Below are 23,685 nucleotides of genomic sequence, written 5' to 3'. Positions count from 1 at the left end.
CAATTCAGAAGAACAGTGCCCATAGAAGAATCTGTAGAAAAAGCTTGCAGCAGAAACAGTACATCTATGAAACAGTGAGTGGAGAGACTAGAGAGGAGTCATTAAATAACCTAACTGCCCTCTTCTGAACAGAATCAAGAAGCCTGAGAGTGGCCCACATCTGGGGACCTGAGAGAGGTCCCCAGATGTGGGAACAATATTCCATGGTATGGTGGATTTGCGATTTGTACAGAGTGAACAGCTGTTTAGAAGAAAAGTAACGCCGAGAGCAAAAGAGAAAACAAAGATTTTTAGATGCAGAGGAAGCAATATTTGTAATGTGCTTGTGCCAAGAGAGAGATTAGAAGTCAGGGTAATCCCCAAAAGTGATATATATTATCATGCCTAGAAATCAGAGTGTCACCAAAGATAAGCATAGGAGCAGAAGAATCCTTTTTGCAAGATATAAGACAGGACTGAGTTTTAGAAGGATTGAAATCAACTAAGTTGTCTTTTCCCCAATGGAGAATTATCTGGAGATAGGCATTTAGGGAAATGGAAGCAGATATTCGAGAAGTTGAAGCTGATTGAGCAGGGCAAGATTTCTCAAAATGGAAAGTGGAATGCAATGTGCTATCATCAGCAAAACAAAGCTGTAACTTCTGCCATCTTTACACCCACTTCTTAAAATTTTATGGTTCTAGTGCATCCTCAGCTAAAGATAAAGTCAACTCATCAGCATCCTACTTTGCTTTTAACCTTGTATTGATGATCTTGATAAAACACTTCTACCACTTTACACAATGGCTCCTGTTGTCTTCTGACAGAAGGATGTTAGAAGAATTCTGAACAATCTTGATGCCAAGAAAGCTGGAGATCAGCATTTAAGGAATTACCTGGAGATAAGCATTTAAGGAATTGGTAGTGGATATTTGAGAAGTCATATATCGTGAATGAAGTTACTGTCCTGAACAAGGTAAATGTTGGAAGTGATCACAGAATGGTAAGATGAACACTTGATATAGATATCAGAAAAGAAATGAAAAACCTGACTCGAGTAAATAATACACAGGTCTTTGAGATAACAGTAGAGGAGTAAAAGCAGTATGTACTGGAACTTAAGAACAACTTTGAGCTTCTGCAGATTGTTCAGGACCAAGATATCGACGAGGAATATTACAACTTCCTGAAAGTGATAAAGCCCAATAAACCTACAGGTAAAAAGAAATCCAAAGAAGAAAAAAATCAGTCATGATGAACCGAAGACGACAAATGTCGTCTTCGGTTCATCCTGACAATTCTCAAGAAAAACACTGACAGGGAGAAAATTTGAGTATACTGAGTTATGTAAAGCCATTAGAAAGAGACTCAGAGAGGACATAAGAAAATTTAACTCAAGAAAAGTGGAACAAGCATTAAGGGAAAACAAAGGATTTAAATCAGCAGTAATACAGAAAGACAAATGATACTGAAACTGAAGAATAGCAATGGTGTACGTATGAATAGCAGAAGGCATAATTCAAATAGCAGCAGACTACTATAAAGAGTTATACAAGGAACTATGCCAGCAGTGGGGAAGATGGATCGCAAATTAATAACACATACAGCATACCTGATATCCTTCCTGATGGAGTACAACATGCGTTGAAGAAATTGAAGAATCAGAAAGCTCCAGGGGAAGATGAAGTTACTGTAGAGTTGTTAAAATTGGGAGGAAGAGACATAACACAAAAACTGGCAAGACTTTTCACAAAATGCATTAGAAAAGGTGTGGCACCTAAGGAGTGGAAATGCAATCATAGTTTTTGCTGCATAAGAAAGGAGATAAATCAGAAACTGGAAATTATACACCAATTAGCTTGTTATGACACATCTACCAGTTTTTCACTAGGGTCATTACTAACAGATTAGAAAGAATACTTGATGAGAATCAACCGAAAGAGCAAGCTGGCTTTTTTAGGACAGGATTCTCAACTAGGGATCACCTTCACATAATGTCACAGCTAATGGAGAAAGCAAATGAATATAAAACACCATTATGCCCGGCATTTATGGATTATGAAAAGGCATTTGACTCCATACAGAATAAGGCAATGTTTCGGGTACTGGAAAGACAAGGCATAGATACCCCATATATTATGATTTTGAAGAAAATATATGAGAATGCTACCTCCTTTATCAGACTAGACAAAGACAGTAATAAATTTAAAATTGAGAAAGCCTGTTTGTTTGTTTTTTAGGAGCATTAGCAGCTAAGGCCATGTTGCTCCAGGGGTATATGCGGTGGTCATTCGCTGACCTTTCCACATCCTCAGTGTTTGGTGGGCACAGGCTCGAACCCAGGTCTAATCTAGAAGCATGTGCTACGCACTGCTATTCCTGCCCACCTGGCTAAGGAGGAGCCATTGAGAAAGGAGTTCAACAAGGAGACACAATATCTCTGAAGTTGTTTACTGCTGCCCTTGAGGAAGCTTTCAGAAGATTAGACTGGTCATAGAAAGGAGTCAATGTGAAGGGAGAGTATCTAAACCATTTACAATTTGCAGATGACATTGTGGTCATAAGCCACAATTCCAAAGAATTAGAGGAAAATCTTAATCAATTATACAGAGTTAGTAAGGATTTTGGACTAAAGATGAATATATCTAAAACAAAAGTAATGATGAACAAGTATGCCACAGAAAGGAATATAACAATTGAAGGAGCAGTAATTGAAAAGGTGGAGTCATATACTTATTTGGGACAAGTCATTAGCTGAAATAATGATAAATGGATGGTAGTTAAGAGAAGAATAAATTTTGGATGGATAGCATTCAGGAAATATAGTCACATACTGAGGAGCAATACCCCAATTTGTCTGAAACGTAAAATAATGATGTTTGTTTGGATTTTTTTGGCGCATTAACAGCTAAGGCTATAATGTGCTGTAAAATAATGAACCAGTGTATACTTCCCACTATGGCTTATGGAAGTGAAACTTGGGCACTCACCAAAAGAATGGAAGAGAAGCTGAGAACTACACAGTGAAGAATGGAACAAATTATATTGGGAATCAGACTGTAAGATAAGACAAGAAACACATGGATTAGTCAGCAAACTCAAGTAAAGGACATTGTTATCAAAACTAAAGAAATAAAATGGTCTTGGGCAGTACACATAGCTCGAAGACATGATGACATATGTACAAATTTGTACTAAGAAAATAACATAATGGTACCCAAGAGGAGCTAAGAGAAAACCTGGAAGATAACAACAGAGATGGACAGATGAAATTCATGAGTTTGTGGGTAATAAATGTTTGGCCATTGTACAACACAGAAGGAACTGGAAAGTTGCTGGAGAGGCCTTCATCCTGCAGTGGATTGAAAATGGCTGATGATGATGATGATTTGAGAAGTTAAGTATTTATCCCGCTAAACTTAAATAAACTTCTATCTTCCACAAGAGCAGATGGAAATTTATTGCAACAGACAGTCATTATTTGACTGACCAAAGCTCAAGCTAATGAAATGGGAGTGCTGTGGCTCAGGGGAGAACTGAGTGAGACAGTTGTTGTCTGAATCACAGACTTTTAAAATGTACTGCTTCTTTGAAGTTTGTGGAGTAATAAGGAACGGAATATGATATTGCCAAGGGGAATGTGTTTCTGGGTGCACGATACAAGGAGTGTGAGGAAATCCGGCGACAACCCAGCGTTGCTACGGGCCTATATGAGAGCTTAAAGGACAATGTGGATGCCCTCGAAGGATCTAAACTGAGGGCCAATCAACACCAGAGCTTGCACTTCAACTTCACGCAACACAGTGGCAACCCCCCAAGGCAGAATTGCACAGGTCTCACAGGAACTAGCAGTTCTCGGTGACTCCATTGTCAGGGAAACAGGAAATATATTGTGCAAAAAGGATAGGTAGAAAAGGGTATGTTTGCCAGGGGCAAAGGTTGATGATGATGTAGAGTGGTGTGACATAAGCATTGGGAGATCAAAATTGAGAGTAGGAGTGTGCTATAGGTCTAATGATTCTGATTAATTTCCCAGATATTGACTGGAATTTGGGGGCTGGTCACTCACACACTCGCAAGGCTTTTGTGGATTTATTGGATAATTGTTTTCTACATCAGCATGTTCGGGAGGCAACTAGAGGGAGTAATACTCTTGATGTGATTAGCAGTAGTGATTCTTCATGCATTAAGAATCTGCAGGTAAATGAACCACTAGGTGGCAGTGATCACAGTGTGATGAAGTGGGATTTACTCAGAGGTAACTACCATTAGGGGTAAAGGGAAGGGTTATTGCATTCGTAAAGGCGATACGATGGTCTGAGACAGTACTTAAATTCTATACAGTGGGACCAACTGATGATGTTACCAACAGCAAATTCAAAATGGGAAGCATTCAAAGAACTTATCTTGGAAGCTACTAGGCTTTACATACCAACTAAGAAATATTGTTCAAGGTTTAGGCTAAATGGATGTCAGATGAACTAATGAGACATATGGCAGAGAAGAAAAATGCGTGGGATACATATAAATTAACACGTGACACAGAAGCCTGTGATAGATACAAGTTGATCTGTAACCAAGTTACAAAGGAGGTTAGGCAGGCAGAGGCAGATTATGAGAAATCCTTGGCAAGGGATGCGAAAAAAAACAGCAAAGAGTTCTTTACTTATGTAAACTCTAGAAGGAAGGGGATGAATCAGATTGGTCCACTTGATATCGATGGGTCAACTATTGATGATCCTGCTCAAGTAGCTAACAAACTGAATGAATATTTTGCAACGACATTCACACATGAGGAGTTATTCAGCGAGGGGAATGCCAGAGGTGTATTCAACTCTGGCAGTAAGCTAGAGAATCTTGTAATAACTGAGAGTAAAGTGGAGGAGAAATTGTTGAAGATAAATACAAGAAAGGCACCTGGGGTGGATGGGATCTATCCAGTTATATTAAAGGAGGCAGCAAAGGAAGTAAGCAAACCCTTAGCCATAATTATGAGAGCTTCCTTGGACTCAGGGAAAGTACCCATGGACTGGAGATGTGCAAATGTGACCCCAATTCACAAAGGAGGATCAAAGGGCGACACAAGTAATTATAGACCTGTTAGTTTAACTTCTGTTCTTGGAAAATTAATGGAGGCACTGGTTAAAGAAGCACTGCAGGATTATCTGGACAAGACTTCAGTTATAGCTCAGACACAGCATGGTTTTGTTAAGGGCAGGTCTTGTCTGACCAATTTGATTGGATACTATGATGCAGTCACAAAAGAACTGGATGCAGGGAATAACTTTTATATTATATATTTGTATCTTAGAAAGGCTTTTGATACTGTTGCAGATGGAAGACTGCTGCACAAATTGGAGTGGTGTGGCATTGGAGGCAAATTGCTGCTATGGATAAAGGAATGGTTGAGGGGGAGAAGACAGAGAGTGGTAATCAATGGACACTGCTCATCATGGACTAATGTTATTAGTGGAGTCCCTCAGGGTTCAGTGTTGGGTCCATTGTTGTTTTCTGTATTTATAAATGATATTGATGATGGCATATCAAGCTTAGTGTTTAAGTTTGCAGACAATACAAAGGTTGGCAGGGGTTGTTAAGGACACTACTGATACTATGCTGCTTCAACAGAATCTGGAAAGGTTGAGCAGATGGGCTGAGAGGTGGCAAATGAAGTTTAACATTGACAAATGTAAAGTACTACATATGGGAAACAGTAACCCCAGATCAATGTATCAACTCTGTGGTACTACGCTGACAGTGGTATAGAATGAAAAGGACCTGGGGGTAATTGTGCAGGCAGATATGAAGTTCTCTGAGCAGTGCAGACGAGCTGCAAGAGTAGCTCATGGTGTCTTGTCAATGATATACAGGAATTTTTCTAGCAGGGATAGGGATGTGATTATTCCCTTGTATAAGGCATTGGTCAGGCCACACCTTGAGTACTGTATACAGGTCTGGAGGCCTCATTTCAAGAAGGATGTAGAGATGCTGGAACGAGTACAGAGAAGGGCAACAAGATTAGTGAATGGAACAAAGGGTTGCTCTTACGAAGAAAGGCTTAAATTTTGCAAATTACAGTGTCTGGAGATTAGGCACCTGCAAGGCGATCTGATTGAGGTGTATAAAGCTTTGAATGTTTTGAGCATGATCAATGCTGATGGGATTCTTTCTCAGAATAATCTCCTGAGAGGGCATAAATTCAAATTGAGGACAGACAGTTGTAGGATAGATGTGCGGAAGTTTGCCTTTAGCCAGCGTGTGGTTGATTGCTGGAACAAACTTCCATCTGTCATTGCAGAAGTTGATAGCTTAAATAGATTCAAGGCAGAACTAGACAAACATTTGGAGTGAGTGGATGGGTAAAATTAGAAGATTTGTGTGTTTTTTTTTTTTTTTTTTGGCTGATGCTATATAAGCTTGCTTTCTTGCATCATGTGCCTTTACTAATGCTAATCCTGCTATTCAACTTTGATAACCAACCTCGAGGTGGCTACCAGAGGTGATTTAGTGAGGCAATACTTTTCAAATGGCAGCATGGCATATTTGACTTCCAGTGAGAATATGTTAATATAGAAAAAACAACAAACTAACCACTCAATATACAGACATCAATCAATATTTCCTCACGCTTGACTTGGAGGGCTTGCTTTCCTAGGGCTTTGCTGATGACTCGATCCTGATGGTTGCTGCGAATAACAGGGCCCAGCTTGGGGTAAAAGCAAATCAGGCCATGACTAAGCTCCAAAACTGGGCTAGGATTCTTGCCTTAAAAGTATCGTCGGAAAAGACTGCATCCACTCTACCCAAAGGCAGACGACAACTGCACGCCACCCAAAATTAAGATTGACACCAAGACCATTGGCTTAACAGACAAAAGGAAAGATTGGCTTAACAGACAATCTTTCCTTCAAGCATCACCTATCCTACATTCGCACAAAAATAAAAAGATACGGTGGCCTACTAGCAAGAATCGCATGACAGGACTGGGGGGTTATCAAAACATACTCTCAACCTGTATTATAAAACAGTCTTCCTCCCAATAATCTTATATGCAGCTCCGGCTTGGTACACCAAAACAGCAATGGTTGTAAATCGGAGGATCCTGGACGCAATCCAAAGACTGTGTTGCTCACTATCACGCGTGCCTGTAGCACCACAAGCACTAACACCCTGCAGGTCCTGGTGGGGGTTCTTCCCCTAGGCTTGGGAATTGCAAACAGTGGAATCAAATACCATATAGTGAAGAGACTCTCCTAAACCTTCCTAGATTACACGGTTAACAATAGCACGCCATGCAAAGAGGAAAGGAATAGGCTTCAGAACCACCTCACCCAGATCTGGCAATGTTTTGGACTGAAATCACCAAAGGCTGTATCACCAAAAAATTCATCCCAGACCTGGGAAAAATATTCTCGCAAATGCCCACTTGGTTCAAACCAGGACTCCACACATCATATGTACTGACAGGCCATGGCACCTTCAAAGAAAAGCTGGCACAGATGGGATTGGAAGAGGACCCGAAATGCGTGTGTAGTGAAGTGGAGAGTTGGACACACATCATGTATAACTGCCCAAACTATAAGGACCTGCGATGTAGGTTAATGACTACAATAAAGTTCTTCCCAAAAAATATGGAATCACATTTGCTGGACTCGAGTGAAGAATATGGAGCACTAACAAATTTTGCTCAGCAGCTCTTCACCAGGCAAAGAACACTCAGTGCTTACACAGAGTGACATAAAAATGATGATACAGAACAACACAACAAAATGTCTACGTTCTCACCAGCCCTCCCAAGGTAAAACCAGACAAGACAACAACAACCAAAAAAGTGGACTAGACAAAATGAGAAAACCGTAATGACTAATTGTTAACGACAAACAGTCTCTTTCCCCACGCACCACTGAGTGCTCCGTGGTGTAGTGACTCCTGAAAGGACTACCTAGATACAAGGACTGGAATGTACATCCTCTGAACCTTGAAAGCCGAGGAAGGTCATCTGGCCAACGGGGCTGGACATCTGTTCCAGTCTGCTTTTTCCCCCTTTCCCAGGAGAGGGGACGATGCTTTTGCTGTCTCCCCCACCACCCCAGTTTTCCTTCTGGTGTAGCATGGGCATGCCCACTGATAAACAAGAGACTGCCTTCCCTATCAGTCCCTTTCTTGTACTTCTACCCTCCAGTCTTCTGCCTCACCTCCCAAAACATTTCCTACACAGTGTATTACCAAACAGGTCCAAATCTAATATACACCAAAATTATTGCCTGAACTATTAGACCTCTAGAGAAACTCATTCAGCAAACCCCATTCAATGTTTAAACAAACCATATCATTAAGAAAACCTCGAATAATTTTTTTTTTTTTTTTTTTTTAGGTCCTAACCACTGAAATCTCAGGAAAGTAGGTGGCAGGACCTGTCACAGTACAATTAGTCTTATTGGTACACCCAGCCGGCATCCCCATTGCTGGGTATGGTAACGTCGGGCCCCACTAGGGAACTGGCAGCTGACAGACCGGATGAACAATGGGCACAACATACTACATTCTACAAGACCCACACACTTTCAAACCTCTGGCATTGACAGGACACTGCCACTTGATACAGAGAATGTATGAGGAGATGGGAGAAATCTCAGGAACCGTTAGACCCTCAACATACCCAATACCCAAATACTGGCCAATGCATAAGGTAAAACATGCAAGTGTATAGAGATCCATAATGCTTCAGGAACAGCAAGAAAGGATTAAAATGATTCCCCTGATGGTGGTAGAATTGGTTCTTTGCAGGAGAAAGTGCAACTGATCAGTGAGAGGCCATTATGATAGAAGTGTTGTGACTGGCAGCTGACAGACCGGATGAACAATGGGCACAACATACTACATTCTACAAGACCCACACACTTTCAAACCTCTGGCATTGACAGGACACTGCCACTTGATACAGAGAATGTATGAGGAGATGGGAGAAATCTCAGGAACCGTTAGACCCTCAACGTACCCAATACCCAAATACTGGCCAATGCATAAGGTAAAACATGCAAGTGTATAGAGATCCATAATGCTTCAGGATCCACAGAGATCCACAATGCCACACACTCACAATGAGTGTACTACTTGAAGTTTGCAGATGATATGAAACTTAGTAGGATTGTTAATGACAGTATGCTTCTGCAACTGAAGTTTAACATTGACAAATGCAAAGTACTGCATATGGGTAGCAGTAACCCCAGAGTAACGTACCAAATGCATGGTACTACACTCAGGGTAGTGGAGAATGAAAAAGCCCTGAGGGTAACTGTCAGTCACACATGAAATTCTGAGCAGTGCAGACATGCTGCCAGGACAGCTCATAGGGTTTTTGTCAATGATATACAGAAACTATGCTAGCAGGACAGAAATAAGAAGCTGATTATCTCTTTGTATAAGGTGATGGTCAGGCCACACCTTGAGTACTGCATACAGGTCTAGAGGGCTCCTTTTAGGAAGGATGTAGAGATGCTGGAACAAGTACAGGAAGGGCAATGAGATTGGTGAGAAGAACAAAGGTTTGCTCTTACCAAGAAAGGCTTAAGTTCTGCAAATTGCAGCATCTGGAGACCAAATACCTCCAAGGTGACTTGATTGAGGTGTATAAGGCCTTGATTGGTTTGAGGGTTCAATGCTGATGGGATTCTTCCTCTTGCTCAGATTACGCCCCTGAGGGGACATAAATTCACATTGAGGAATGCCAATTTGTAGAATAGATGTGCGGAAATTTGCCTTTAGCCAGAGAGCAGTTGATTGCTGGAACAAACTTCCATCGGTCATTGTGGAAGTCGACAGTTTAAATAAATTCAAGGAAGAACTGGACAAACTTTTGGAGCGAATGGATGGATGAAATGGGATGCTTTTTTTTTTTTTTTTTTTTTGGCTGATGCTGCATAAGCTTGCTTTCTTGCATTGTATGCCTCTACTAATGCAAAGTAAAGATCACAAATTTACATTTTATTACATTACCAATTAACAAAATTAAATGATATGTGAAAATCGGAAGAATATTTTCCATAGGTTAGCAAAAAATAAATAAACATACGCTTATGTACATAGCTTAATTAATACATACTGTAATATGTACAAACTAACTAGTTGATATTTCTGTTCACTGACATTTGGGGGTGAGTGTAAAATTTAAAACAGTAAAAAAAGACAAGCAATACAGCAAAATGATCAACAAGATTAGTTGAGGGCAATCTAACAAAAGGATAACCTTACCAAGAAAGGTTGGAGTTGAAATTACTGTCTCTGGAAACTAGATCTGCAACTAGCTATTTAATTGAAGTATATAAGACTTTAAAAGTTTTTAGGGTAAACTAAATGCTGAGAGCATCTTTACTCATTCTTAGGTGAAAGGGAGCTAAACTGGAAAAGGATGGCTGTAGAGTGAATGCACAGAAAGATGCATTCATCCAAAAGGTAAGCAATTATTTGAATAAACTTCCATGTAGTGTTTTGGAGGTGGGTAGTCTGAATAAATCTAAGGAAGATTTCAAAAGAAAAGAAATTTATTGAAAAGAATCAATCAACATATAAAGGGGTGGGTTGTATTTTTTTTTTTTCTGGTGCTATATAAGCTTTGCTTCCTTTCCATGCATCATATTGCCAATATTAATAGTATTGGCAATATGATGTAACTAATACTAGCACTATTAGAAAATTTCATATAAAACTACCTCAAATCCCTGCATAAGCTTTAAATAAGGCAGATCTCTAATGCGGATAAAAGCTTGTTTGGCCACCTGAAGATTAAGGTTTTCCAATGAAGTGTGCGCTAAAGCTTTCCAATCACCATCTGTAACTCCTAAACATGCTACTTTGTAAGCTTCTCTATAAGTAAGAAGAGTAAGGAATTAAGTAAGCTCTAAAATCAGCACAATGGAGGGTGTATGTGTGTGTGAGTGGGTGCGTGAGCACATATGCACATGCATACACATCACACACATCTATATATTAAAAAATATTACAAAAATATAATTATCTATATTACAAAATTATATAAAATATTATAAAAAAAAATTACTATATAGAATATTAAAAATATATATATACATCTATATATTTAAGAATATTACAAAAATACAATATTACAAAACCGTTGTTACTTATCTTACCTTATAAGGCAAGGCAAGGGAAACTACATTTTTAAGGAACTTGCCAATGATCTGCTAGACTAATTCATACAATATCTTTTAATGTTAAATGTACTCTTCACATTCTAGTGCAATAAGAGGAACAGCTGAAATAATGCTGAAAAGAATACAGTCAGTCCGCAACACTTAAAAGAATCCACTCTATGAATCTCTATTCTTACATCATTAATTCTTACAACACATCTAAGATGCTCAACTGGTTCACAGGATGATGCATAAAATGGTTTCTTTTCTGAATTATTATTTTATTTATTTATTTCACCAACATACCAATAAGAATACATTTATAATTATGATTTCCACAGTGAGCTAAAGCATTAAATCTATGCAAAACATTGATTAGGTAACAGTGAAATGGTGAATACTAGACTGTTATTTATTTATTTATTTTATTTATTTATTTTTTTTAGTTGGTTTTTGACCTACAAGTCATTTAGTCCATGTTACAATGCTCATGTGATTATGGAAAACTGCATATCGTTTGCATTATTATTAGTATTATTATTTTTTTTTTATTGTGTCTGCTATTAAAATGGCTGCTAAAAGAAAATAAAGTGCTGGAAATGTTTCTGATTCCAAGAAACATAGAACCATAACAATGGGTACAAAGATTAATCTAATTAATCTAAATTAATCTGAAAAAGGTGAGTCATCTGCACACATCAATTATGCCTTGGTATTCATGTGTGTTGTTGTGGTGGACTCCAGGGTTTCCCCCACTAGCAGCTATTGTACTTCTTGTGTTGAAGCTTATGCAAAAACCGGCCATTGTATGTAGTGTGTTCTGTTGTTATGTTGTCGGCTGGTACATGACTCTTAGCAGGTGGGAAGTGGCAACACCTGGTCACCAAACCCCCCCCCCCACACACACACTGCTGCCATGTGGAGCCTGCCAGGACCTACTGTCTCTTGCTTTTCTTTCCCAGGACAAAGTCCCAAGAAAGAGTGATTTAAAGAGAAAATGAAGGAAGAGTACAGGAACTTGGAGTGGAATGGAAAGAGATAGGAAAGGCGAGGATCAGATGAAAGGCTCCACCCTATAAAAAGAAAAGAGGAGAAGCAAATAAGAATAAAGAATAAATAGGAGAGTGCGTCTTGCTCTTCAAGCACAAATCTTTGATACAACCCTAAATCTTCAGGATCAGGAAGAGTTCCTCAATGTAGATTACACAGAGCAGAATGATTCATTTTCCATGACAAGTGAAGCAACACAATCATTATATACATCAGCAGATATTTATATACTGAATAACTTAATAGCATTAAGTTCATTTTACACAATATATATATACACAGCATGCAATTTCAGTATTTCTTCGGTATCCTATCTCATCACCAGACTTGAGACAGAAGACAAATAATAACATTCCAAATGTCTTCTAGAATATGAAAGTTCCTTTAGGAAAGGGGATTATTCAAGATTTCCTTTACATCAGTGTTAAAAACCATTAAAGAAAAGGTAATTTTAAAAAACCAGGTTTTCTCTTTCACTCTCCATGTTACTTTTCTTCCAAACAGCTGTTCACTCTGTACAAATCGCAAATTCACCCTAACATCGAATATTGTTCCCAAATCTGGGGTGGTGCCAACCTCCCTCAAGCTTCCAAATTCCATTCATAAGAGGGCAGTTAGGTTAATTAATTGCTCATCTCTAACAGAGTCTTCCCACACTGTCTCATAAACGTTCTGTTTCTGCTGCATGCTTTTTTATAGATACTTCCATGGGCACTGTTCTTCTGAATTAGCTTCTATAATTCTCACTCTCTCTCTCTCTCTCTCTCTCTCTCTCTTTTCCAAAGCAGTCCAAGCACGTGCTGCAACCAGTCAACATCCTTTTACTGTCCAACTTCAAACACACAGAACCAACTTTTCTTCTTCCTCATTTATTCATTCAACTTCTGTTCTCTGGAGCAACCTTCCTTCATATATATTTCTTAAAAATTACAATCTACAGAATTTGTTTGTATGTATCTAATCTAATATATGTATATTTCCCATTATTAAACTTGTCAAAATCTATTTTTGTATCCGTTTTCCCTCTGTGTTACAGTAATTTTAATTTCATAATCTACAGAAGTTCAAGTCTAATGTCAACAGATATCTTCTTTCATCTTTTTATTCTTCAAACTATGCACAGTACTAGGTATTATAAGTTCTAATACCTTTCGTGTTTGGTATTAAAAAAAAAAAAAAAAATTAAAGATTATGTTAAGAGCTCTGTTCCTACACAAGCAAGGGTATTACTGTGCAGTATGCTGGGAAGGAGGAGGGGATACTGGTAATGATGAAAAACTTCTTATCATTTGGAGTCAGAATCAAATTCAATGGCATGTGCCCTTGAGTTTACCAATAATTCTATAAAAAACCAGAGTTTGTGGGCACCTAAAACAAGGGCAGGGGAAGATTTCTAATGCCATATGTCAATGGTTGGTCAAACGTTTCTTCTATAATGTCACATATTATATTGGAAATATGTTGCATGCCAACTAAGATCAGATCCAGAAGCCATTGGAATCCCCCCACTGATCTGTACTTGGTAGCACCAAATGAGATTATTACTTATGTAAAGGCAAGGCCGGCACTAGGTTGCTCAGTGCCCATCTGTAAAAAGCTGTGCGCACCCCTTTACAAAAAAAAAAAAAAAAAGTCAAAAAAGACACGTTGCACTTTTTAGTGTAACATGAACAGAATATTAGAATAAATAGATAGATAAATATGAAATTTTATTTGAAACAAGTTTATTCACAAAATTTTTATTTTTCTTGATTTCATATTTACAAAATTAGAAATAATTTCCTTTACATCTAATTCAGTACATACATCATTTTTAATCGCTATCAATACAAGGTTTACAAGCCTCTCTTGTGAAATACTCGTTCGTAAATATGTCTTAATTAAATTTAATTTAGAAAATGAATGTTCATTGCTTGCTACACTAACAGGAATGGTTAATAAGTCAGGAAAGGACTGGCAATAAACTGAAGAACAAAAAATTTTGAATTTTTAATTTATCTTTACTGAAAATGTCTTTATAAGCAAATATCTCGTTAGAGAGTTCAGTACCATTTATATCTTTGTTGTCAACATGTTTTAAAAGATTCTCCAAATCATCAGTTTTTTCTTATATTTTCATTATCAATTTCTGAGAAATTATGTAAGAAACTGAAATGCTCACTATGGATTTTCAGTTGTTCAAAACATTCATTCAAAGATGCCCAAGCAGTATCCAAAATCATATAAAAAACATTGACTCTGAACTTATCTTCTGCCATTTGCAGTGATTCGTCATGATGTTCATACTGAAAAATTGACTTGTTTTTTTTTTCTTCGGCAAACTTAAATTCCAGATTTAAATTCTAGTTCTCCATCACATCTTCACTAAGTTTTTTTGCTATTTTAAGAAGATCCTTGAAATTTGAATCTGACTGATATTTTAATACAAATGTTTTTAAATTGCCAATGGATTCTAACACAAGTGCAATGTTCATATTTTTATCTTGAAGTTGTTTGCTAAGAGGGATTTATTCTATTAAGCATATCATGCCAAATTATCAAGGAGCAAATAAATTTATAATCTTTTATTTTAACACAAACTTTGTGTTTCATGTTATATTTCTTTATTGAATTTGTCATGGTCCATAATTTTTTTTTTTTTTTTTTTAATGGAAACCCCAAACACGAGAGGTATTAGAACCTATACTACTTAGTACCATGCTTGGGTTGGAGGTTGAGAAGACGAAAGAAGATATTTGTTGACATTAGACTTGAACTTCTGTAGACTGCATTTTTCAGAAAATATGCATGAAGGAAGGTTGTTCCAGAAAATGGCAGTTGAATGAATAAACGAGGAAGATGAAAAGTTGGTTCTGTGAGTTTGAAGTTGGACAGTAAATGGATGTTGGCTGGTGGCGGCACGTGTTTGGACTGTTTTGAAAGAGAGAGCAGGAATTATAGAAGCCAATTCAGAAGAACAGTGCCCATGGAAGTATCCGAGTACATCTATGAGACAGCGAGTGGACAGACTCAGAGAGAAGTCAGTAATTAACCTAACTGCCCTCTTCTGAATGGAATCTAGAAGCCTGAGAGAGAGAGGTTTTGGGGGCACTGCCCCAGATGTGGGAACAATATTCCACGGTATGGTGGATTTGCAATTTGTACAGAGTTTGGAAGAAAAGTAACACTGAGAGCGAAAGAGAAAACCAAGATTTTTAGATGCAGAGGAAGCAGTATTTGTAATGTGCTTGTGCCAAGAGAGATTAGAAGTCAGGGTAATTCCCAAAAGAGATATATCATCTTGCCTAGAAATTGGAGTGTCACTAAAGATAAACATAGGAGCAGAAGAATCCTTTTTGCGAGATATAAGACAAGACTGAATTTTATAAGGATTGAAATCAACTAAGTTCTCTTTGCCCCACTGGAGGATTATCTGGAGATCGGCATTTAAGGAATTGGTAGCAGATATTCGAGAAGTTGAAGCTGATTGAGCAGGGCAAGGTCTCTCAAAAATGGAAAGTGGAATGCAATGTGCTATCATCAGCAAAACTATGGATATGATTTCCAGTCAATGGAAGAAAGTCATTAATATGCTCTCTGTCTTCTGACTTCTGAGAAGTCAGAAGACAGAGAGCCATCTACCATCACCCTCAGTGAGCGATCAGAGAGAAAACTGGATAACCAATTACAAAAAAACAGTTGGCAAACCATAAGATGGAAGCTTGATTAGAAGACCTTTCAGATGTCAAGAGCAACTGCTTGTGTTGCACCGAACTTTTCCATTAAATTTGTACATAAATGGGTAACATGAGGCAGAATATCACTAGTGGATTGACACTGACGCTTCATCACCAGAGAGATGGCAACAGCATTTCGTGAAATTGCATCGGCAATTGCAAGGTTTGAGATGATGTATCCTGACAACAAACGATTCTTAAAAGTTAATAGAGGAATGAATTATATGCTTGCTTGCTTGCTACAAAGAAATCTACAATGAAAAGAAAAAACCACCATCTAGTCATCCATTAATATGTTCCTTTGTAAGGTTGAGTGGCTGACCCTTTCTAAATCTCCACATCCCCCAACTTCCGCAGCAGTGTACTTATCAGCTGAAGACGTTGATTCTGGCAAAGATGCTCGAGAGGTAAAACTTACTGACGTTATGCCTGTCTCCTCTCTTTTTTTTGTAATTTTATAATTTTGAATTTTTTTTTTTAAATTGCACACTTTTGTAATTTTTCCTGCACATGAGATATAAAATTGAATACAATAAATAATTCTATTTACATGTTCATTGAACATTTCTTTTTTGATTCAATCAATTCAGCAAGCACAGTTGCGAGTGCTGCACAAGCACGGGGGAAATTCCGACGTATGTAGAGTTCCACGGAACGCAACCCTTACGTAAGTCGAGGAGTTCCTATAGTAATAATATTACGAGTAGGTGACATAAAGAATAAAAAGTACCGGGCAATGCTGTGAAAAAGTTATGAGTTAGAAATAAATTTAATAATAATAACTAAATAATACATAATGACAGCCTTGTCAATCAATTTGACCCTGAAGAGATTATGCAAGGTTTATGGGATAGTATTTTTCTCAGCACAGACTGTTCTTATTAAAGGAGAGATACTGATTAAAGCATATCAAGTTATGTCTAAGCTATCAGATGATACAAGGTTAGCAGGGTGGTTAATGAGAGGAATCATGGTATATTACTGCAGTAAGACCTAGATAAATTAGGCAGATGGACTGAGAAGTGGCAATTCAGGTTTAAAACTTGCAAATCCATATGTGCAGGAGTAATTCCAGAATAACAATTAGGTGGTACCACACTCCAGGCAGTAGAGAACAAAGGAGACCTGGGTAATTTTACAATCTAACATGAAGTTTCAGTCTGCTAGAACAGCTCATGGAGCTCTATCAATGATATAGAGAATTTTGCTAGGTACAGGCTGCTAGAACAGTTCATGACTGACATATAGAACTTTTCCAGCAGGGACAAGGAGGTGATTATCCAATTTTATAAGGCAATGGTTAAGCCACATCTTGAATACTGCATACAGGTCTGGAAGACTCATTTTAAAAAAGATGTGAATCTCTTTGAAAGTGCAGAGAAAGATAATCAGATTAATCAAGAACACAAAGGGATACTCTTAACACAAAAGACTTCAGTTTTGCAAATTGCATCACTTGAAACTAAGCATTTGTGAGGAGGAGACCTGACTAAAGTGTTTAAATGGATTGAATAACTTACTGATAATGATTATATTCTTACTCTTTCTCAGAACTGCATTCAAGGATACATAAAGTTAATTTTGAAAAATCATGGTTGCAGGATAGATATGCAAAAATTTGCCTTCAGTCAGAGAGTAACTGATTATTGGAACAAGCTACTATCTGTTTTGTTGTGGAATTAGATAGTTTTAGGAAAATTAAGGAAGAATTAACATTATTAGAATTAACATTAGATGAGGTGGTAAATTTTTTTTTTTTTTTTTTTAATTTAGCTGATGCTGTATAACTTGCTTCCTTGCATAATTTGCCAGTACTAATAATAATAAAGGGAAAGTGGCGACATTATGTGTGACTGTGTACCTTTCTCAGAATTACTCCAGCAATTCTGCCAGAATATTTCTCTTTCTGCCTACATCCTGCAGTTACTCAATATACATTTACTATTTACTCTTCAATATTTGTGGAAAGAAGAGAAGGACACACTAAGAACTGTGTATTCTCTATTCTTTTTCCCATAGCAGTTCAAAGCTATCAGAGCCACTACACAACCAGCTACAAACTGAGATTATCATTTTAATGGAAATGGATCTCGTTGCTCATATCATGTATTTAACTGTAAAAATTGTGTAGAAGCTTGCACAACATATTTGTATATTGTGCATGCTTATGGGAGAAGAGGGCTATTCCCCTATGCCTGAAATTTGCTAACCAGAGCCTCAAGTGATACACATACACATAAAAGATTTCTAAATTCAATGTGAGGACATAAACAAGTACTTACTTAAAAGCTTTCTCTTCTAAGTACTGATACATAGGGGCTGACTGGGGAACTTCAATAGTAGACATGTTATTAAAATGTAAGCAGAAAATTTTTGATCCACAAAAACCAACGACAAATCCCTATAAAATAAGTAGGAAGAATATTTTAGCCCTATTACAATTTAATTAAAAGAAAAGTTGCAATTTAAGAGCAAACATACATAAATTAAACTGCAAAAAATATTTGGCATAACAAAATTAATAATTAATGCATTATGCTCATCACTAAATGATGCCTTATTTGGCAACCACAGTCATAGTCCCTTCTGTCTACATCCAGTTACATTTTAATTTCATTTAAAACGACACAAAGTAGTAGAGCCACATTCATTTTTTTTTTTCCCCATTTATTGGATAAAGTGGCCCCTAGCCAAAAAAAATCTGGCAAATCTGCTATACATGATAGACAAGGTACAATATATGATATTAACAATGTCTTATATACATGAAACACTGTACATCAATAATTAATTCAATTAGCACATGACAAACCAACTACACTATGGCAGGAGCAGAAGTGAACCCACCCATAAAAGAAACTGAGTACCAACATCCTGTCACTTCTGCAAAGAAATTTCTCTGCTTTTATAAAAAAAAAATAACATATTGTTCTATGTAAATAAAAGGGTACAGTCTACCAATTCATTCGTTATGTAATCCGAACCCTTCCAGCTGCAAACGAATATTCCGTCTTTCAAAAACTGAATTTGCAAAATTTTGAAAGCCAATAAAATTTTCCCTTGTAATGGATGGTAGAGCCACAGCAGCACCTACAGATGTATCAAATGTGGAACCATTAGTATATATTTGAAAGCTGTGTGAACTTGATGATGCATGAGCTGAATGTAGCTACTGTATATTTTGTCTGGCCAGCTTACAGTTTACAATGATGTTCCCCATTACTGAAAACAGTTGTTGTTATTGGATTTAATGACACAAGGGCTACTGAAGCCAAATTGTGTCTATTCATTGTTTAATTGCATGACCATATCCTTATAGTTGTTAAATTATATACTCTTGTATAGGCGTAATCAAATTTGAATATACTTAAAATGTTATTACATTTTAAGTATATTAAAAGTTCTTCAATATTTGCATCCTTTCCTAGGATATGATATAAATCATGTGATATGTTAAGCCTGGAAACTGATTGAAAAGTGTGACCAGATGGTTTGAATTATATTCAATCAACCAGAAAATGGCAGACCGTAAGCTGACAGTTACAGGATGAGCACCGGGGTGGGTTTTCTCCTAATAACAGGTAGAGATGGATATGATGCATATGTCCAATTCTCAGCCTTGCCAACACCACTTCCTCTTGTCTGTTTTGTCGGAAGCCAAAGAGTGACAGCTTTGGTTCTTGTTTTAGCTGGTAAAGTATTCCTTTTCCAGATCTGTGACCAGTTGTCATAACATGCTTTATGAACAACAGGCTTATAGTCAGTGTAAGGAACCTGAGGATGTTGTGAGGGAGTGGGTTGAGGATGTTTAGTGACAAAGTCCACACTTTCATATGCCAGAATGGCCTTCTGGAAAATGAAAATGGATCCAGCAAAAGCTGATTGATAATTGGACACATTACAGGAGAATAGCTAGGAATGAATATGTTTCAATGTAGGATGAGAAGAGGAGAAATTCTTCCTTATGGCATAGATAACACTGAGGGAATCAGTATAAATTATTGCAGGTGAGATGGAAAGTTCAATAATCTTACCAAGTGCTAACTTGATGGCATAAAGTTCAGCAGTGAAGACTGCATGCTAATGGTAGTGTGGCTGTAATTGTACACGAAGGAAAAACAGCTACCTACCATACTGCAGCACCTACCATACTGTCAGTTTTCGATCCATCGGTATATATGTTACAGGCATGGGAGTTAAGAATAGCATGAGCAGAGTGCAACTGTCTGATATGGTAGGGAGGTATGACATTCTTCCCCCACTGGATAAAATGTGTATCATGGGAGTCGGAAACATATGTCCAGGGTGGAACAGGTGCAGCTGTGTTCTGAAAAATATCAGCTAAATTGATATTCCGACTATGAATAAGATCTTTGATCCAGAGTGAGGCAGGTCGATTTTCATATGGCTTATTCTTACAGAAAGAATTCCACCCGAGGGTGATAAAGCAATAATATAAAGACTTTGCACTGAAGAAGTCCTGAATGCTCCCAGCACAGTCCTCAGAGCACCCCTAATGTGCTTTTCTTAGCTGAGTCATATATGGGATAACCAAAATCTAAGCGTGACCAGATCAGTAAGGAGTACCTATCAGCTCCCCATGACATGGATGAGACTGACCGAGGCATGTTCAACTGTTTTAGACAAGTAGTTTGTAGATGTGATATGAGCTTGGAAGTTACGCTTACTATCTAATATCAGGCCCAGAAACTGGTATCAAACTATTGTTTAGCTGTAGTTTGGGATGGGAGCAGAGAGTACGCTGCTTACAAAAATGAGTGGTGGTAGACTTCTGTTCAGCTAGTCGATATCCATTTGTGTGACATCCAGGATTCAATTCTGATAATAGCAAGTTGGAGTTGACATTCAATCGTGTTCATGCTTTGCGACTGGCAGGAGATGGTGAGGTCATCTGCGTACATATAAGCCGCCAGAGTTTTGGGGATGTCTTTGGTTATGCTGTTGAATCGAATTGCAAATACAGTAAACCCCTGCTATTCGCGGTATCTGTATTCACGGTTTCGCGTATTCACAGTCGCTTATTTAATGTAAAATGAAACCTAAAAAAATGTGAATTTTAAAGCACCGTGAACATTTTCCGCCATAAAAAAACATGGGTGGGGCTAAAATTATCTTTCTGGGTCAAAATAGCACTAAGTGGGTGGGGGGGGGAGAGTGGTGACAAAATCGCGATCGTAGATATTTCTCGCTAATCCTTGTTCAGTATGTGTTATGTGCTTGTCGTGGAAGGTTTCATCGTTTGCTTTTAATTTATATGCTTAAAAATTGAATAAAATTATAAATTGATATGCTTACAAAAGTGATAAATCTACCATTTTGCACTGAAAAACAGACTTTTTCGAGTGTGTTAACGGAAGAAAATGACTTTAATGTGGACAAGTTCTTTCTAACCCGTACAAAAATATGGCTACGAATAACAAGAGAAATGTGAAAATATGAAAGGTGATGACATTAGCAAATAAAATTGAGTTATTAGACAAAATTTCTAATGATGAAAGTGTCTCCTCAGTGGCAAAACATTATAAAATCAATGAGTCAATGGTACGATCAATCAAAAAATCGGAAGAAAAAAATCCGCCGTAGTATCCGTGAAAACGCGCTAATTGCTTCAAAAATTTGCTCTGTAACTCGTGATGTTAAATTAGAAAATATGAAAAAAGCTTTAAATCTGTGGAGAGAAGACTGAACTCAAAATAAAATTCCATTAAGTTCACTCATCATTCCTGAAAAGGCAAAACTCCTTTATCAACACTTTAGCGAAACTGGTGATAGCACTGGTGGGATAAGTTTTTTAGCTAGCAAAGGCGCTGGTTTGAAATTTCTAATAAATATTACATTTAATATTAAATTGTTTCTTATTTTCATTTCGATGCCATATGCTTGCATTTCACTATGTACTGTCTATGTACATAGTCATATTATGAAGGTACATATAATACATAAATAGACAACATTTTAGACTAGTTTTTCTTATATATTTCATACTTTGGAACGGAACCCCTTTATTACTATGGGAGCCACATAACTCAGTATTCGTGTTTTTGGTATTCGCGACATTTCTCAGGAACGTAACCCCCGCGAATAGCAGGGGTTTACTGTAATGTTGTGCTGAGTATAGATCCCTGTGGTATTCCTTCTTCCTGAATATGGGGTGTAGACAGTACATTCTGATAGCAGAACTGAAAAGAGTGGTGGCATAGGAAATTCTGAATTATCTGAGAGAGATGACCCCTTAGTCCCAGGTGATAGAGGTTCATAATAATACCATGTCACCAGGTAGTATCAAATGCCTTTTCAATATCTAAACTGACCATGACTAGATGTTGCTTCATGACAAAGGCATTGCGAATATTCTATTCAGCTTTGATAAGGACATCAAGAGTGGATCTATTCTTACGAAAGCCACTCTGATGATCTGTTAAAAGATTCTCTGCTTCTAAGATCCAGGTAAGCCTTGCACGTACCATTCTTTCAAAAATTTTCCCCATGCAGCTTATGACAGATATTGGCCTATAATTTTTAACCAAAGAACCGTCTTTGCCTGGTTTTGGTATGGCAAGTATGAAAGAATGACGCCAGGAAAGTGGATAAGCATTTTCTGAGAATATCTGGTTATAGAAGATCAGCAGGGTATGTAAGTCCTCTACAAGTAATTGTTTTAGCATGATGTAATGTATGTCATCTGGGCCAGCAGCACTATTTGAAGATTTATTTAAGGATTCCTTGAGTTCTGTTAAATTAAACGGTTGATTGTATGGAAGTGAGAGCTGTGTGGAGAAGTTAATTTTGTGGTGTTCTGCATATGCCTTGATGCGCTGAAAGGAGATGGAGTAGGAAACAGAAGCAGATATTGTATAGAATGATTGTGCTAGCGCATTGGCAATTTCCTTAGGTGCAGATGGATCTTTCTCATTCTAACAGAGTATTGGAGAGGATGGTCAAGTGAATTTTATTATTCTCCAAATGAGTCGTGCTGACCGGGGGTGCAAAGGGTACATTGCACCCAGGCACTGAATATTTAGGAGCACCGACACTAAAGGCTATTAAATTATAAATTCTTATTACAAATCTCAACAAAATATTATAAAAGATTATTTTAAAAATTAATAATAAGTGACTTAAAATAATAATTGTTAATTATTATTTTAAATCACTTAAGCAATGGGGTGGAAAATTAAAATTAAATTTTTAATAATTTTGAATAGAAATGAATAGAATTTCTGGAAGTATCTGTAGAAGAGGCATGCAGCAGAAACAGTACGTCTATGAGACAGTGAGTGCAGAGACTCTGTTAGAGATGAATCATTAATTAAACTAACTGCCCTCTTCTGAATGGAATCAAGAAGCCTGAGAGAGGTTTTGGGGGCATCGCCCCAGATGTGGGAACAATATTCCATGGCAGGGCGGATTTGCGATTTATACAGAGTGAGCAGCTGTTTGGAAGAAAAGTAAAGGCGAGAGCGAAAGAGAAAACCAAGTTTTTTAGATGCAGAAGAAGCAATATTTGTAATGTGCTTGTGCCAAGAGAGATTAGAAGTCAGAGTAATCCCCAAAAGAGATATATCATATTGCCTAGAAATCAGTGTCACTAAAGATAAGCATAGGAGCAGAAGAATCCTTTTTGCGAGATATAAGATAAGACTGAGTTTTAGAAGGGTTGAAATCAACTAAGTTGTTTTTGCCCCACTGGAGAATTACCTGAAGATCGGCATTTAAGGAATTGGTAGCAGATTTTCGAGAAGTTGAAGCTGATTGAGCAGAACAAGGTT

General features: G+C 37.5%; 1 protein-coding gene across 4 annotated transcripts in view; it reads right to left on the bottom strand.

The window, feature by feature from the left end:
- Positions 1-23,685, bottom strand: part of Oseg1 (intraflagellar transport protein Oseg1) — a 540,669-nt gene that overhangs the window by 230,261 nt on the left and 286,723 nt on the right. For all 4 annotated transcript variants that reach the window (XM_090387737.1, XM_090387735.1, XM_090387736.1 and 1 more), the window contains 2 exons: positions 18,178-18,296; positions 10,689-10,842 (listed from right to left, as the gene is read on the bottom strand). In XM_090387737.1, the coding sequence (XP_090243863.1) occupies positions 10,689-10,842; positions 18,178-18,296 (273 nt within the window). The remainder of the gene's footprint in view (positions 1-10,688; positions 10,843-18,177; positions 18,297-23,685) is intronic.

Source organism: Mastigoproctus giganteus, chromosome 13 (assembly GCF_048544385.1).
Source record: "Mastigoproctus giganteus isolate SK-2022 chromosome 13, ASM4854438v1, whole genome shotgun sequence".
Classification (NCBI taxonomy): domain Eukaryota; kingdom Metazoa; phylum Arthropoda; class Arachnida; order Uropygi; family Thelyphonidae; genus Mastigoproctus; species Mastigoproctus giganteus.
Note: the sequence above shows the minus strand (reverse complement) of the source record. Positions and strands in the feature narration are given on the sequence as shown.